This window comes from Gracilinanus agilis, chromosome 1 (assembly GCF_016433145.1).
Source record: "Gracilinanus agilis isolate LMUSP501 chromosome 1, AgileGrace, whole genome shotgun sequence".
NCBI classification, from domain to species: Eukaryota; Metazoa; Chordata; class Mammalia; order Didelphimorphia; family Didelphidae; genus Gracilinanus; species Gracilinanus agilis.
Genome location: NC_058130.1, coordinates 113,162,189 through 113,180,061, shown reverse-complemented (window position 1 = coordinate 113,180,061; position 17,873 = coordinate 113,162,189). Strand labels below are relative to the sequence as shown.

The 17,873-nt window shown below is 36.3% G+C and overlaps 1 protein-coding gene across 1 annotated transcript in view; it reads left to right on the top strand.

Moving 5' to 3' along the window:
• Nucleotides 1-17,873, top strand: part of CCDC171 (coiled-coil domain containing 171) — a 508,587-nt gene that overhangs the window by 429,847 nt on the left and 60,867 nt on the right. The window contains exon 24 of the mRNA XM_044685358.1: nt 16,430-16,582. Within this exon, the coding sequence (XP_044541293.1) occupies nt 16,430-16,582 (153 nt within the window). The remainder of the gene's footprint in view (nt 1-16,429; nt 16,583-17,873) is intronic.

Here is a 17,873-nt window from a genome sequence, read left to right as displayed (position 1 = left end):
GATTTTGCTCAAACCCTGAACCTTAAACTTGTGTATGTCCGCCCGCCTCATATGTGTTTTTTGTAGACAACATATGGTGGGATTTTGGTTTCTCATCCACTCTGCTATTTGCTTCCGTTTTATGAGCGAGTTCATCCCATTCACATTCAGAGTTATAATCATCATTTGTGCATTTGCTGACATTTTTGATTCCTCCCCTCTTCCTACCCCCTTTTTCCTTATACTTTTTCCTTTTAAATCAGTGGTTTGCTATTGAGCCGCTATCCCTTATCCCCTCCCTTGATTAACTTCCCTTTCTACCCCCTCCCTTATTTTTCCCCCTCTTTTTGTTTTTAAAGGCCTTATGAATTCCCTCCCTCTTCTCCCCTCCCTTTTTTTGACCTCCCCACTCCCCTGCTCCCCTTGGTTTATCCCTTCTAACTTTCTCAGAAGGGTTAGACAAGAGTTTTATGTCCCAATGGATAGTATAGCTACTCTTCCCTCTCCGGGTTGATTACACTAAGAGTAAGGTTTGATTATTACCTCTTAATGCTCTCTTCCTCTCCTTCTTATAATAGTATTTGTCCCCTCTCCCTCCCATGCCCTCTTTGTAATAGAATATCCTATTTTCTTATTCACTCAAGTTTCTCTTGGTGTCCCCTGCTATTCACCCCCTCTTTCCCATCCCCCATGTCATCTTGGATTATTTAGTGTTCCACCCTCACCCTGTGAATTATTCTTCTGATTATTATGATAGTGAATATTATAATAGTGAATAGAGTTCACTACAGAGAATTTTACATAACATTTCTCTATATAGGAATATAGATAATTAGATCTCACTGAGGCCCTTAAAAAGGCAAATTTAAAAATTATAAGTTTTCTTTCTTTCCCCTCTGTATCTTATTTACCTTTTCATGTTTCTCTCAATTTTTGTGGTTGGATATCAAACTTTCCATTTAGCCCTGGTCTTTTCTGTGCAAATACCTGGAATTCTTCAATTTTCTTGAATGCCCATACTTTCCCCTGGAAATATATAGTCAATTTTGATGGATAGTTGATCCGTGGTTGCAGGCCCAGCTCTCTTGCCTTTCTGAATATCGTATTCCAAGCCTTGTGATCTTTTAGCGTGGAGGCTGCCAGGTCCTGTGTGATCCTGATTGGTGCTCCTTGATATTTGAATTGTTTCTTTCTGGCTTCTTGTAAGATTTTTTCTTTTGCTTGGAAACTCTTGAATTTGGCAATTATATTTCTGGGTGTTTTCTTTTCTTGATCGAATGTCGCAGGTGTTCTATGAATCCTTTCAATGTTTATATTGCCCTCTTGTTGTAGGACTTCAGGGCAATTTTGCTGAATTATTTCTGTTAGTATGGAGTCCAGGTTTCTATTAATTTCTGGTTTTTCTGGAAGACCAATTATTCTCAAATTGTCTCTTCTAGACCAGTTTTCTTGGTCTGTCACTCTCTCATTGAGATATTTCATGTTTCCTTCTATTTTTTTTAGTCTTTTGACTTTGTTTTATTTGTTCTTGTTGTCTTGAGAGATCATTAGCTTCTACTTGCTCAATTCTAGCCTTTAGGGATTGATTTTCGGCTATAATCTTTCGGTTTTCGGCTATGATCTTTTGATTTTCGGCAGGAGGCTTCTTTACAAGTCTCAGGGCGCTGCTTCGACAGTCGTATACCCGTCTGCACTGGTTCCCCACTCAGGGTTTCAGAGCTTTAGCTCGTGGCTGTGTCTGCCTCCACCCACGCCTCTGCCTGTGCCTGCGCTCTGAGCCTGGGCTCTGAGCCCTGAGTTCACTCTCAGCGTTCTGCTCCCAAGCTCAGATTTTATGTGCGTTCGTTAGCTTATTGGGGTCCCAAATCTTGCTGCTCTCAGGAACAGGCCCCGGAGCTGCCAATGACTCAATGGGTGCCCCAAACTTGCTCTATTTCTTTTTAGCTGGCTTCGGCGCTATAGGTGTTGTGTGTGAAGGGGGTGTTGGTGGGGTGGTTGCTCAGCCCGCGATTTAGTGAGAGCTGTTTCACCCCTTTATAGCATGCACATGCCTCGATTCCACGTACCTTCCACGCTGTGCCCTGTTGTGGGGTTCCTCTGTTTGTCTGGACTTGTTTTTATGTCCCCTTGAGGAGTTTTGTGTGTTTTGGTCAGGAGAGGTTAAGAGCTGCTTCTTACTCTGCCGCCATCTTAACCCGGAACCTCCCAAATTAAATTTTTTGCTTCCTTACTTTTGAGAGAAGATTGAACCTTTAGTTTGAAGTTTAGCCATACTACACTAAATCAGTCTCAATTCCATTTCCTGTCTATCACATAATTGTAAAATATTATTGTGATAAAGGATCTTATTAATACTCTGGCCCTATTTCTAACCCAATTTAGAAATTTACTGGCCTTTTTGATAGGTAATCATTGAGCCCCTGAAGGACAGGTGCTCAATACCTCACAAAACATTTTTATACAGTTTGCATTAAAAAACAACAACTCTGTACTGTGTTTATTTTTGAGAGTGGGGTTAGTGTCTCACTGTCTTTGCATCCCAGAACCTGATAGAATGTAGAAGTCATTTAATAAATATTTTATTGAAATATTTCATGCTCAAACCTATCTTCATGTAACTTCTTACCACTTGTTTCGCCTTCCAGGTTTATAAATAAGATAAATTGCTCTGCCAACATGACAGGCTTCCAAATACTTGGTTAAGACTTTCTTTGATGGGATAAATAGACCAGATTCCTTCAGTCATTCCCCATGTGTCAGGGTTTCCAGATCCTTTCCTCATCCTCATAATCCTGATGATGTGGTAGATTAGATGCTAGACCAGGTGTCAGAAGCTCAGAGTCAGATCTTGCCTCAATCATTTACTAGCTGTGTGACCTATATTAAGCATCTAACCTCTGTTTAGTTGTTTTTTCCACCTGTAAAGTGGCTTTATACTGACACCTACATTATAGGGCTTTTATGAGGATCAAAAAACAATAATTGTAAAGTACTTAGCACAGTTCTTGGCAAAAGTAAGAAGGTGCTAAGTGGCACAGTGGATAGAGTGCTGGGCCAGAAGTCAGGAAGATCTAAGTTTGAATCTGGTCTCAGATGACTAGCTGTGTGACCAGGGCAAGTCACAGAGACTCTGCTTGCCTTCATCTACTGGAGAAGGAAATGGCAAAACACTCTAATATCTTTGCCAGGAAAACCCCAAGACTGGCATGGTTAGTCCTAGTGGTCTCCAAGAGACAGCTGTGGCTGAACCACAAAGAGCTATAGAAATGTTAGCCACTCTGATTATCTATCAACGTACTTCTTCGTGGTGCTCTGTAAAGTGCTCTCTAAATGCTCCTTATTGCCTCTCCTTCTCCATTCTATCCATCAAGAATGAAGGGAGGCGGCCTCAGACACTTCCCAGCTGTGTGACCCTGGGCAAGTCATTTGACCCCCATTGCCCACCCTTACCACTCTTCCACCTAGGAGCCAATACACAGAAGTTAAGGGTTTAAAAGAATGTAAAAAAAAAAAAAATTAAGGGAGGTAAGTGGGGCTGGAGGGATGGCCTGGGAGAAGAGGGAGAGCCAGGGAAAGTGGAGATGAGATTGAGGGTGAAGAAGGAGTCTACCTGGGGCAGAAAGGGAAGGTGGTGAAATTCTCATCAGAGAGAAAGAAACATTCTCACCCCTCAGCTGAATCACTGTGAGTGGACGCTTGATCTCCCTCCCTCCTGCCTTTTCCATGAACTTTGTTATTCAGTCAGTTTGGTCATGTGCGACTCTTTTGGATCACATTCAGTGTTTTCTTGGCAGAGATACAAGAGTGGTTTGCTATTACCTTCTCCAGCTCACTTTAATGATTAGGCAAATAGGGTTCAGTGACCTTCCCAGGGCCGCAGAGCTAGAAAGTGTCCAAGGCAAGATTTGAACTTTGGTCTTCCTGATTTCAGGCCTGTGCTTTATCTACTGAGCCCCCTACCTGCCCTTTCCTGTTCTTCTTTGGATGGTCTATAACTTCCCTTTAAATGCAATGTTTATAATGAAACACAGATGTAGTTTGGCATATTAATCTAAAAGTTACTTCGTTTAGGCAAAACAAGGTACCTAAATAGTCAAATGTATATAATAGAATGATCACCAAATTGGTGTTGGAAGACTTCAGTTTGAATCCTGATTCTACCATTTATTCCCTTCATGACTTCTCTCTTTGGGCTTCTGTTTGCTCATTTAGAAAATGAAAGGGTTGGACTAAGTGATCCCTGAGGTATGGTCCAGTTCTGGTTCCATGATCTTGTGATCCAGTGATAGTAGATCATTAGAGAGAGAGAGAGAGAGAGAGAGAGAGAGAGAGAGAGAGAGAGAGAGTGTGTACATTTATGAGGTTGGCATTTAATCTAATTTTAGGCAAATCTATTTTAGACTTTTCACCACTGTGCACCATTCCTTTTGCTCATCACATCCAACATGAAATCAAAGACAATGATTAAATTCTTCTGTTGAGTTTCATTGTTTTCCACATTCAGTATCTGAGGTTTAGTACCATTTTTATTATCATTAATAGGGACCATAATTTAACCTTGATGATACTTAATAGCTGAGCAAGGCCACTGTATGCTTCTGGTTTGATATTCTGATGTGACGGACACTCTGTAGACTACATTGTAAATGGATAAAATAATTTTTGAGTCTATAAAACTTCAGGTATCTATTATTAGTAGTGCTAAAAGTAACCATAGTATTAATGATCATATATTTGTGATCTCTTGAAGGTGAGTCATTCCTCCCAAAGTATATATAACAATCTCCTTCCTTTTCAGGTTCTGGAACCATAATTAACTCAATGCTACCATTACTATAAAAACATGTTAGTCAACTCCTTTGTACTGCTGTTCTCCATCTGTTAGTTTCTAAATCAAAGTACCCTTTTCCAGGCACCATTCTTAATTTTTGTTTCTTTCATTAAAATCTAAGTTACTTGAAAACAAGGACTGTCATAACTTGTGTATTTATATTCCATGACCACCACTATCACTTGCATTACATACAAGTTTGTACATATTAAGCACTTAACTAAATGCTTTTCATTCATTCTTGTCTAAACACTCTCACTGAAGCCTTGATCACAGGGTCTATAGCTTAGACCCAGTAGTGATTGTTACAGAATATTATCAATGAAATTTCTCATAAGCTCATTTTCTTATATATGGGAAATATTTGTATGAAAATCAATTTTCTTCTATACTTAACTTTTTTCTGGAAACCCTTACCTTCTGTCTTAGAATCAATATTAAGCTTAAACTCCAAGACAGAAGATCAGTAAGGGCTAATTGGGCTTAAGTAATTTTCCCAGGGTCACAGAACTAGAAAGTATCCAAGGCCAAATTTGAACCCAGGACCTGTTTCCAGCTTACTTCTGTCCATGGATCCACTTATCGCCTCTAGTAACTTAAAAACAATTACATACTTGATAACTACCACCATGAACAAAAAACATTCACCTAAACAAGTGAATAAAAAATTTTGTGCAAAACTACAAACTTCACATTGTTTACAATTTGTTTAAAAGTATGTAAATTATATATGTGTGCTAATATAAACACTCTGACTTTGAGTTCTCTTTGGATTTGTTTTATTTTGATACTTGTTTCTCTTGATTTTGTGGTTATTTTTTAATGTAATCATGTATTATTCTTATTCTCCTTTCTTCTTTTATCATCTCTTCATATATTTCCCTTATTTGCTTTATATTTCCAGTAGTTGTCATTTCTAATAACACAATATAATTGATTACATTAAAATATTACTGTCTATTCAGTCATTTCTCCCATTCATTGCATTTGAATTGTTTCTAGTTATTTTATCATTGCAAACAAAGCTTCCATGAATATTTTCATACGTACATTTTACTCCCTCAATAACACCCAAAGTCAATGAGCATGAACAGATTTATGTTTTATTAAAATCACTTTTTAGAGGAACTACTAGGATTATTATAATGGAGATAAACTAGAAGCTTTCCAAATAAGATCAGGAGTAAAACAAGGATGCCTATTATCACCAATATCGTTAAACACAATACTAGAAATGATGGCAATAGTAATAAGAGAAGAAAAAGAAATGGAAGGAAACAGAATGGGTGAAGACAAAATAAAACTGTCTTTTTTTTGCAGTCAGTATTGGTATCTGAGGAAAATTCTTAAGATTCAAGTAAATAATTTTTAAAATTGAAACTATCAATTTTAGTAGAATAGCAGGATATAAAATAACCCCAATATATATCAATAGCAGTTATATATTACTTATAAAGTTCTGCAAGAAGAGATAGAGAGAGATACACAAGTAAAATAACTGGGAATAAATTTGTCAAAATAAACCCAGGAACTTTATGAACATAAGTATAAAATACTTTTCACAGAAATAAAGTCAGATTTAAATAGAGAAATTTTCATTGTTCATGAATGAACAGAGCCAATATAATTAAAATCTCAACCCGACCTTAACTAATATACTTATTCAATGTCATCATAATGAAATTACAAAAAATCTTATTTAGCATAAAAATAATAATAAAATTTACTTGATAGTCTCCTCATTACCAATTTTGATACCTTCAATTTCTTTTTCTTCTCTAATTGCTACTGCTAGTGTTTCTAGTACTATGTTAAATAATAGAGGTGATAGTGGGCACCCTTGTTTCACACCTGATCTTCTTGGGAAGGCTTCTAATTTATCCCCATTGCATATGATGCTTGTTGATGGTTTTAGGTATATACTGTTTATTATTTTTAGGAAAGGTCCTTCTATTCCTATACTTTCTAATGTTTTCAGTAGGGATGGATGTTGTATTTTGTCAAAGGCTTTTTCAGCATCTCTTGAGATAATCATGTGTTTTTTTGTTGCTTTGTTTATTGATATGGTCAATTATGTGGATGGTTTTCCTAATGTTGAACCATCCTTGTATTCCTGGTATAAATCCCACCTGATCAGGATGGATAACCCTCTTCATCACTTGCTGGAGTCTTTTTGCTAGTATTCTATTTAAGATTTTTGAATCTATGTTGATTAAGGAGATTGGTCTGTAGTTTTCTTTCTCTGTTTTTGATCTACTTGCCTTTGGAATCAGTAACATATTTGTATCATAAAAGCAATTTGGTGGGACTCCTTCTTTGCTTATTATATTAAATAATTTGTATACTATTGGGATTAGTTGCTCTTTGAATGTCTGATAGAATTCACTTGTGAGTCGATCAGGCCCTGGGGAATTTTTCTTAGGGAGTTCTTTGATGGTTTGTTCAATTTCTTTTTCTGATATTGGATTATTTAAGTATTCTATTTCTTCTGCTGTTAATCTAGGCAATTTACATTTTTGTAAATATTCATCCATATCACCTAGATTGCTATATTTATTGCCATATAATTGGGCAAAATAGTTTTTAATTATTGCCTTAATTTCCTCTTGATTAGAGGTGAGGCCTCCCTTTTCATCTTTGATACTCTTAATTTGCTTTTCTTCTTTCCTTTTCTAATTAAATTTACCAGTACTTTGTCTATTTTATCTGTTTTTTCAAAATACCAGCTTCTAGTCTTATTTATTAATTCAATAGTTCTTTTAATTTTGATTTTATTAATTTCTTCTTTGATTTTTATTATTTCTAATTTAGTTTTCATCTGAGTATTTTTAATTTGTTCATTTTCTAGTTTTTTAAGTTGCATTCCCAATTCATTAACCTCTGCCCTCCCTAATTTCTTAATATATACACTCAATGATATAAATTTTCCCCCTTAGAACTGCTTTGGCTACATCCCATAGGTTTGGGTAAGATGTCTCATCATTTTCATCATCTTCAATGAAATTATTAATTGTTTCTGTGATTTGTTCTTTCACTAAATTATTTTGGAGAATCATATTATTTAATTTCCAATTAGTTTTTGGTTTGCTTCTCCTTATATTCTTCCTAATAACTATTTCTATTGCCTTATGATATGAGGTTACATTTATTATTTCTGCTTTTTTGCATTTGTTTGCCATGTTTCTATGCCCTATTACATGGTCTATCTTTGTGAATGTTCCATGTGCTGCTGAAAAGAAGGTGTATTCCTTTTTGTCCCTATTTATTTTTCTCCATATATCTATTAACTCTAATTTTTCTAGGGGTTCATTCACCACTCTTATATCTTTCTTATTTATTTTTTGGTTTGATTCATCTAAATCTGATAGGGGAAGGTTGAGGTCCCCCACTAGTATGGTTTTGCTATCTGTTTCATCCTTGAGTTCTAAAAGCTTCTCCTGTAGAAATTTGGAAGCTATGCCATTTGTTGCATACATATTGAGTACTGATATTTCTTCATTGTTTATACTGCCTTTTATTAGGATGTAGTTACCTTCCCTATCTCTTTTAACTTTATTTATTTTTACTTTGGCTCTGTCAGAGATCATGATAGCCACCCCTGCCTTCTTTTTCTCATTTGAAGCCCAAAAGGTTTTCCTCTATCCTCCCATTTTCACTCTATGTCTGTCTGTCTGTCTGTGTCATGTATGTTTCTTGTAGACAATATATGGTAGGATTTTTGTTTCTAATCCACTCTGCTATTTGCTTCCATTTTATGGGTGAGTTCATCCCATTCATGTTCAGAGTTATAATTATCAACTGTGTATTCCCAGACATTTTGATTCTACTATTTCCTTCTATACCAGTGTTTTGTTTTTAATCAGTTCCTATAATCCCCTCCCTTGTTGTACTTCCCTTTCTCCCCCCCCTTCTTATTCGCCATTTTTGTTCTTTAAAGCTACCTGCACTCCCCCCAAGCCCTCTCCCTCCCTTGTATTGATTCCTTCCCCACCAGTCCATTAGTCACTCTTCTTCTTCTCCTCTATAGGGCATGAATCAATTCTATGCTTCAACGGATCTGATTGTTCTTCTCTCTTTAAGTTGATTTCAATGCACTTAAGTATTGAATCTTTCCTCTCTCTAACCTCCTTACCCTCACAGTGTATTGTTATTTTTCCCTGTTGGTCCCTAGATCTTCTTTATGGAATATAAATTTATTCCTTTTTGTTTGTTTCCCTATTTTTCTTATTATTATCTTCTTCCCCCCCAGTTTTATAAGTATTTATACATATATACATACATACACACACAAATATATATATGTATATATATACACATACATACACACACAAATATATATATATATATATATATATCTTGCCATTTCATCCTTTACAGTTTGTTCCTGTTCCCTCTATGTAAACTTCTTCTAGTTACCCTGTTTTTAATAACAATTTTTAATATTTGCCAATATCTTCTTTTCTTCTTGGGATACAAATTGATTGAACTTGTGTCCCTTAAAGAAAATAATTTTTTTCTCCTCCCCCAATTCTCTTAATTAACTTATGTTGATTCTCTTGAGTTCTGGGTTTGGCCAGCAAACTCTCTGTTTAAGCCCAGTTTTTTCTTGATGAATGTTTGGAACTTCTCGATTTTATTGAATGACCATACTTTCCCCTGCAATAATATAGTTACTTTTGCTGGATAGTTGATTCTTGGTTGTAGACCCAGTTCTATTGCTTTCTGGAATACTGAGTTCCATGCCTTCCAGTCCTTCAATGTAGATGCAGCCAGATCCTGTGTTATCCTAACTGTGGTTCCCTGATATCTGAATGACTTCTTTTTAGCAGCTTGTAATATTTTTTCCTTGGTCTGGTAGTTTTTGAATTTGGCTATAATATTCCTGGAAGTTGTCAGTTGTAGATTAAATGTAGGAGATGATCTGTGGATTCTTTCAATTTCCACTTTTCCCTCTTGTTCGAGAACTTCAGGGGAATTTTCTCTGATAATTTCTTATAAGATGCTATCTAAACTTTTTCTTTTATCATGATGTTCTGGTAAACCAATAATTCTTAAGTTGTTTCTTCTAGCTCTGTTCTCTAGATCTTTGGTTGAATCAATGAGGTGTTTCATATTCTCCTCAAAGTTTTCATTTTTTTAAATTTTGTTTAATATATTCTTACTGCCTTGTGAAGTCATTTGCTTCTAGTTGTTGAGTTCTGTTTTTTACAGACTGAATTTCATCCCTGGCTTTTTGGTCATCCTTCTCCTTCTGGTCTGATTTTCTTTGCTTCATTTTCAAGCTAGCCAATTCTGGCTTTTAAGACTTTATTTTCTTGTTTTAGTTCATGTATTTCCTTTTTTCAAATTGCCTTCAGCCTCTTTTGCCTCCCTTGATTGCTTTTTGATTTTCTGAAGTTCTTCAGTTAATTGAATTTTGAGATCTTCCAAAGCCTGTGTACAGTTCGCTGGAACTACTTCCTCTTCTTCTTTTCTATTTCATTTGCTCTCTTTTTGCTTCCTTGAAAGAAGCTGTCAATTGTCATTTCTTTTCTCTTTTTCTGTTGCTTACTCATCATATTTTTGCCTTCCTTGTTCTGCTAGTTTGAACAGATATATTTAATGACCTTTGCTGAAAGATCTTCCCTCAGCTGTCAATGGAGGTTTTAGTTACTTTCTCTGCCCTCTGAAGACTTCTTTTCTGTCCAATTGTTGGGATTAATCTTGTATTGACTGGACTAATATTAATGCTTAATCTGTCCTGAGGCTAAAACCTAGAGAGGAGGGAAAAACAAACAAACAAACAAAAATGTTGGGGGGACAAGAAGGAGCATTTTCGCTGAACTGAGCCCTCCAGCAGTTGGGTGCCCCTGCACTGTCCACTGTGTTTGATCTGGTTTTCTTTCCTCTTGAAGCCCTGCATTCTCTTATCTGGGATGAGGAAGCCAAGCTCTCTGTGGTCTGGGGTTTGGCTCTCTCTATACCACCATCTTCTGAGCGTTTTTGCTGTGTTTCTCTGGTTTTCTCCTCCAGTCACCTCTCCAGTTCCTGTGTTTAACTCCCCAACCCCTGTGCCAGCAAGGCCCTCTCTCTGGACCGGTTAGTCCACCCACCCTGAGATTTCCCGGTATAATGGGGAAAAACTAGGGAAGGTGCCTTAAATATTACTTGTGGGCTCACTGGGGTGGATAGGAGACAGGAAGGGAGAATGGGTGAGAATTTACAAGTCTGGGAACCACTTTTAAGTACAAGGGAAAGACCACTGACTGAAATGACAGTTAACCCTGACCAATTGTCACTCAGCCCCACCCAGCCTGGAATAAATACAGATTAATACATACACACAATGAGGACCAAAATTACTAAAAACACACAGGGAATCAGTTTAATAATAATATGATGGGATTGGAAAGGGGGTTAGGTAAACTATGGCTAACAATCCAGGACTAGAGTCAAAAAGGGTAAGATCCCTAGCCAACCTGGCTTCTGCCAGGCTTTGACAGCTTGGCTAAGGACCTGGGGAAGAGGACTTGAACTTGGGATCTCACAACTCTTCCAGGGATATTACAGAATGACAGGAATCAACTCCTCAAGAACTGATATAGCCAGGTAGGTACTGAAGTCTGCAAGATTTCCACCAGATCACAGACCACTTCCCTACTCAGTGCTGTCTTGCAGGATTGATGTCCTCTGCTTTCAATCTTCACCACTCTCCAGGATCCCAGGGAATCAGGGTACAGTAACTCCACTAGCTCTGAGGTCTCCCAGGGTCAGTTGCAACTTGTCCCAACCACCATGGAGTCCTTCCCAGAAAGAGAGCAAGCCACTTCCTGCTTCCCCATTCCATGTGGAATTCTCCAGCTCTTCCTGCTAAGTCTCCTACAGAACAACTAAATAGTCTTCCTCACAATACCAGGCTGCTGGAGACTCTGCACAGTACGTTGGGGAGGTGTCTTGGGATTCCCCTTCTACTCCCTCAGTCCCGACAGTTCAAGAATTGAAGCCTTTTTTTTGGCATACCTCTTTAGTTCGCCTGCAGTAGGGTTCCCCCTGCTCTGTCCCGTTATTAGATTTGGTCCTCTTTCTTCTCAAAGCGTATTGTTTTCTAGCTTGGTATGTAAGGGTGCAGAGGTTTTAAGATTCGCTCCATCTAAGGCGCCATCTTCCAGAAAATCTAGCTGGAGATTTTTAATTTGTTCCCTTTCTAGTTTTTTAATTGGCCTGCCCAGTTCACTGATCTTTGCCCTCCCCTCTCTAATTTGTTTATACATGCTCTCAAGGATATAAATTTCCCCCTGAGTACTGCCTTAGCTGCATCCCACAGAGTTTGGTAGGACGTCTCATCATTGTCATTCTCTTCACTGAAATTATTGATTGTATGATTTCTTCTTTAAATAACTGTTTTTGGAGAATCATTATTTAATTTCGAATTAGTTTTTGATTTTCTTGTCCATGTGCCCTTACTAATTATTAATTTTATTGCATTATGATCTGAGAAGGTTACATTTATTATTTCTGACCTTTTGCATTTCTTTGCAATTTTTTATGCCCTATTACATGGTCAATCTTTGTGAATGCATCACATGCATCTGAAAAGAAGGCGTATTCCTTTTTGTCCCTATTTATTTTTCTCCTTATATCTATTTAATCTGATTTTTCTAGGATTTCATTCACCTCTCTTATCTGTTTATTATTTATTTTTGGATTGATTTATCTAGGTCTGAAAGAGGGATATTTAGATCTCCCACTAGTATGGTTTTACTATCTATTTCCTTCTTGAGCTCTGCCAGTTTCTCCTTTAGGAATTTGGATGATATACCATTTGATGCATACATATTGAGTGCTGTTATTTCCTCATTGTCTATAATGCCTTTTATCAGGATGTAATTACCTTCCCTGTCTTTTTTAATCATATCTATTTTTACTTTGGCTTTGTCAGAAATCATGATTGCCACTCCTGCCTTTTTCTCATTTGAAGCCCAAAACATTTTGCTTCAGCCCTTGACCTTAAACCTGTGTATGTCCACCCACCTCATATGTGTTTGTTGTAGACATCATATGGTAGGATTTTGATTTCTAATCCACTCTGCTATTTGTTTCTGTTTTATGGGTGAGTTCATCCCATTCACATTCAGAGTTATAATTATCAGTTGTCTATTCCCCAACATTTTGGTATCCTCTCCTATTTCTACCCCTTCTTCTTACACTATTTCCTTTTTAAACCAGTGGTTTGTTTTAGGCTAGTTCCTCGTGTCCCTTTCCTTGATTTACTTCCCTTTCCACCCCCTCCCTTATTATTCCCCTCTTTTTATTTTTTAAGGCCTAATGAATTCCCTTCCCCCTCTTCTCCCTTCCCTTTTTTGACCTCCCCAATCCCCTGCTCCCCTTGGTTAATCCCTTCTGACTTTCTCAGTAGGGTTAGATAGAATCCTATATCCCATTGGATATATCTACTCTTCTCTCTCAGGGTTAATTCCGCTGAGAGTAAGCTTTAAATATTACCTCTGAATGCTCTCTTCCTCTCCTTTTTTATAATAGTATTCATCCCCTCCCTTTCCCATGCCCTCTTTGTGTGGTATAGAATATCCTATTTTTCTTATTCATTCAAGTTTCTCTTGGTGCCATCTACTATTCACCCTACTCTTCCCCTTCCTACCCACCCCCTGTCTCATCTTAGACCATTTAGTGCTCCAAACTTGCCCTGTGAATAATTCTTCTAATAACTGTAATAGTGAATACAGTTTTTGAAGATTACACCTATTATTTCTCCATATAGAAATACAAATAATTTGATCTTATTAAAGCTCTTAAAGAGGCAAATTTAAACATAAGAGTGTTTTTTCTTTCCTCTCTGTTTCTTATTTACCTTTTTATGTTTCTCTTGATTTTTGTGTTTGGATATCGAGCTTTCCATTTAGTCCTGGTCTTTTTTGTGCAAATACTTGGAAATCTTCTATCTTGTTAAATGCCCATACTTTCCCCTGGAAGTATATAGTCAGTTTTGATGGGGAGGTGATCCTTGGTTGTAGACCCAGTTCTCTTTCCTTTCTGAATATCATATTCCAAGCCTTGAAGTCTCTTAGTGTGGAGGCTGCCAGATCCCATGTGATCCTGATTGGCACTCCTTGATATCTGAATTGTCTCTTTCTGGCTTCTTATAATATTTTTTCTTTTTCTTGGAAGCTCTTGAATTTCGCTATTATATTCCTGGGGGTTGTCTTTTCAGGCTTTAGTGTAGTGGGTGATCTATGGATCCTTTCAATGTCTATATTGCCCTCTTGTTGTAGAACTTCAGCGCAATTTTGCTGAAAAATTTCTTTTAGTATGGAGTCCAAATTTCTATTAATTTCTACTTTTTCAGGAAGACCAATGATTCTCAAATTGTCACTTCTAGACCTGTTTTCTTGATCTGTCAATTTCTTAGTGAGATATTTTATGTTTCCTTCTATTTTATCAGTCTTTTGACTTTGCTTTATTTGTTCTTGCTGTCTTGAGAGATCATTGGCTTCTATTTGCTCAATTCTGGTCTTTAGAGACTGGTTTTCTGCTATAACCTTTTGATTTTCTTTTTTGATTTGGTCTATGTTGTTGTCTAGCTATTTGATTTTGGTCTCCAATTTGCTTATCAATTCTTTTGATTTGGAGGCATCTTTCTCCAATTGGGAGTTTCTGTCTTTTAACCTGTTAATTTTCTTTTGAGCTATTTCCCACGTCTCTTGCCCAATTTCTTCCATATTTCTTATTATTTCATATTTGAACTCTTCAAGAGCTTGTGACCAATTTTTATTTCTTTGGGAAGGTTTGGATATGATTACTTGTTTCTTCTCCTCTTCTGTTTGCTCTGCTGTCTGGATATTTTTCTGTGTAAAAGTTGTTGAGTGTTAAAGATTTCTTCTTGATCTTTCTCTTCTGGGGTTCTTGTGACTGGCTTGCAATTATTTGTCTGGCGCCCTCTCAGCTTCTTCCTCATGCCCAGGGTCTGTCTACGCTCTTTTGGCTCCTGAGGTCTCAGATCTATTTGTTCTCAGGGTCAAGCCTCTTGGTGGTCCCCTTGCTTGTTCCTCTGCCTGAAGCTCCTTTAACAGTCTCAGGGTGCTGCTTCCACAGCCTTGCACCCCTCTGCACTAGGTCCCCACCCAAGGTTCATGCCTGAACTCAACTTCCATATCCTCGCCTGAGTCTGCACCTGCGTCTGCGCCTGAGCTCAAGGTCTGTGTTCAAAGTCTGGTTCTTTAGCCTCTTGGGGTCTTAAGTCTTGCTGCTCACAGGAACAGGTCCTGGTGAGCTGCCAAGAACTTAATGAATGCCCCAAACTTGCTCTAATTCTTGTGAGCTGGCTTTGGCACTGTAGGTGGTGTGGAGGGGAGGGGGTTGCTCAACTTGCTTTTTAGTGAGAGCTATTTTACCCCTTTATAGCAATAAAATGCCCTAATCCCATGTACCTTCAACACTGCACCATGTTGTGCGGTCCCTTTGTTTGTCTGGATTTGTTTTTATGCCCTCTTGAGGAGTCCTCTATGTGTGGGTTAGGAGAGGTTAAGCAGCTGCTTTTTACTCTGCTGTCATCTTAACCCAGATAATGGGATCTCTTAAAGGTAGTGAATTTATTTGAGCCTTTAGTAGATATTTAGAAATGTAAGTTTCATATTTTTAATGTGGCACAATGGATAGATCTCTGGACTCCTAAGTCAGGAAAACTTGATTTCATATATGGTGTCAGACACAGCAGGTCTCTGATCTCAGGGATGTCACTTAACCTCTATCTGTCACCATTTTCTCATCTGTAAAATGGGAATGATAATGATAGCAGATACTTTTTAGAGTTGTTATGAGGAGAAATTAAATAATAATGCTTTGCAAATCTTAAGCAAATCTAGTTACTATAATAACATGGGTGATGATGATGATGTTGTTGATGGTGATGATTATGTATTTTTGCCTAAAATGCACTGCTGGTTATTTCAGAAGCAAAAAGTAAAAAAAAACCATAATTTAGTCTGTTGTAATTAAGTCCAATATCCTTAATATTACTGTTAGATTTCATATAAAGAAAATGTGAATTCATTTAAAGTCTTTTGTGCTATTAACTTTATCAGCAACTTGATCACTATTATATAGCAAGAATATTACTCTGTGATAAACATGAACACAATTATATTTTCCTCACTGCATTGTAATGAAGTTATTTCTGTTAAGCATATGTTCTTTTTGTTAAAAAAAACCACACTTTTTTCCAGGTAAATTTTAAAAATTTACCAACTCAGCTCATTTTAATATATTCATGAATCTACTGTATGTCTCTTAAGATAAAAATTTAGGTTAAACTGTAACTTGAAGTTAATTCTAGTAAAAAAAAGTATGTCAATTTTAATACTGCATTCCAAATTTGAAAACAATACATCAAAGTACATCTTATTAAAATACCCACTTTAGAAAAAAGTTTCAAAGACTGCAATCCAAACTTTCTGAAAATAGACACAAGTGATCTCAATCTAAAAGCTTATGTTTTATTTTATTATTTTCAGGAAAGATCAAAACTTGTTTTTAGATTTTCATTATTCTACTTTTAAATTATGGAGATTCTCCTTTTGGGGGACAGTTTTATTTGAATTATCTGTTATACTGTTTGTATTTCTTTAGGCAATGATTAAAACTTTCGTAGATGTCTACCAACTTGCAAGTTCTAGAATTGCTACATTAGAGAAAGAAATGACATCTCATAGAAACCACATTTCAGCCCTGAAATCAGAGCTCCAAACAGCTTGTCTACGTGAAAATGAAAGTTTACACTCAGTAAGTCTATGTTTTTATTTGTCATAGTATCCTTTTTGCATGTGAATCATCATGTCTCATTTACTTTTGTGTTTTTATTTTTAGTAATATCATTGGTTAAAATGAATAATTTAGAGCAAATGGATTACCCAGTAATATAAAATTATTAGTATGAAGATACTTTTCAAGAGAAAATCAAATATTTTATTGCATTTTGTTTTAAAATATGAATACTGTTATTAGTGCTAAAACATAACATCATGATTTCTTTGTGTTTGGCAGCACAACTGACAGTAGGATTTGGCAATATGCATAGTTAAAGCATGCAACTGTCTGAAGTTTCAATGTGTCCCATTAAGACAGAATATTATTAATTATGTGTATAACTAAAATGGTAATTAGAACATGTGATTATTCTCTGTAGGAAACTAGACTTATCCATAATACATGCCTAGCTAAAGATGCATGTTGTGATTCATCTATATGATTAAAATTCAGTTTCAGGAATCATTTTATGTTTAAAATTTTAACCCACGATAAAATTTGTGATCATTTAAAACTAATAAAATAATTCTCCAGATTTGCAGTATATGTTTGGGGAATTCTTTACCATAGTTCTGTTTATGTCCTGTTGAAACCAGGTAAAGATTTAAACCTTTTTTTTCTCTGATGACAAATATGCCCATTATGAGATTTATAGGTTAGCTAATTTTTTTGTGATTCCTTGGTTTTTTTATTGCAATAAAACGTATATGACTTATAAGGGAGAAAGAATTTCTTCTTGACATTCATTTATTGACTCATATTAAAATGTGTTTGTACCCAGAAGTGAGTCAAGTTAGCAATAATGTAAATAAATATAAGAACGTAGGTTTTTTATAACTAAGTTTTACATTTACTTGTGAGTCCTTTATGTACTCATGTCCACTTTTTCTTGAGGAATTATTAAAGTAAAGAGAAAATTTTTGCATCAGTATTTGAGGTCAAACATGTATGGCTTTGAATGGCTTTTCTATGACATGTTAAAAAATTTCTTCCATTCTTTTCCTTAAGCTGATTCAAGCTGTTTTGTGTGATTCAGCTTTGTTGGCTTGCTCCTTTTTTAAAGTTTATTGTTGTTTTTATCTTTTAAATCAAAGGTAATTTTGAAAAGGGAAAAGCTCACAGAATTTAGAATTATATGAGCTATTAAGAGTCCATCTCATACTTGCCAAATTGGTAAAGTGACCCAAGAAATGTGAAAAGAGGCACACTAAAGCATAGTTTGTGTATCTGTGAATTGGCTCCACCATAAGTCACTAAATCATGTAAA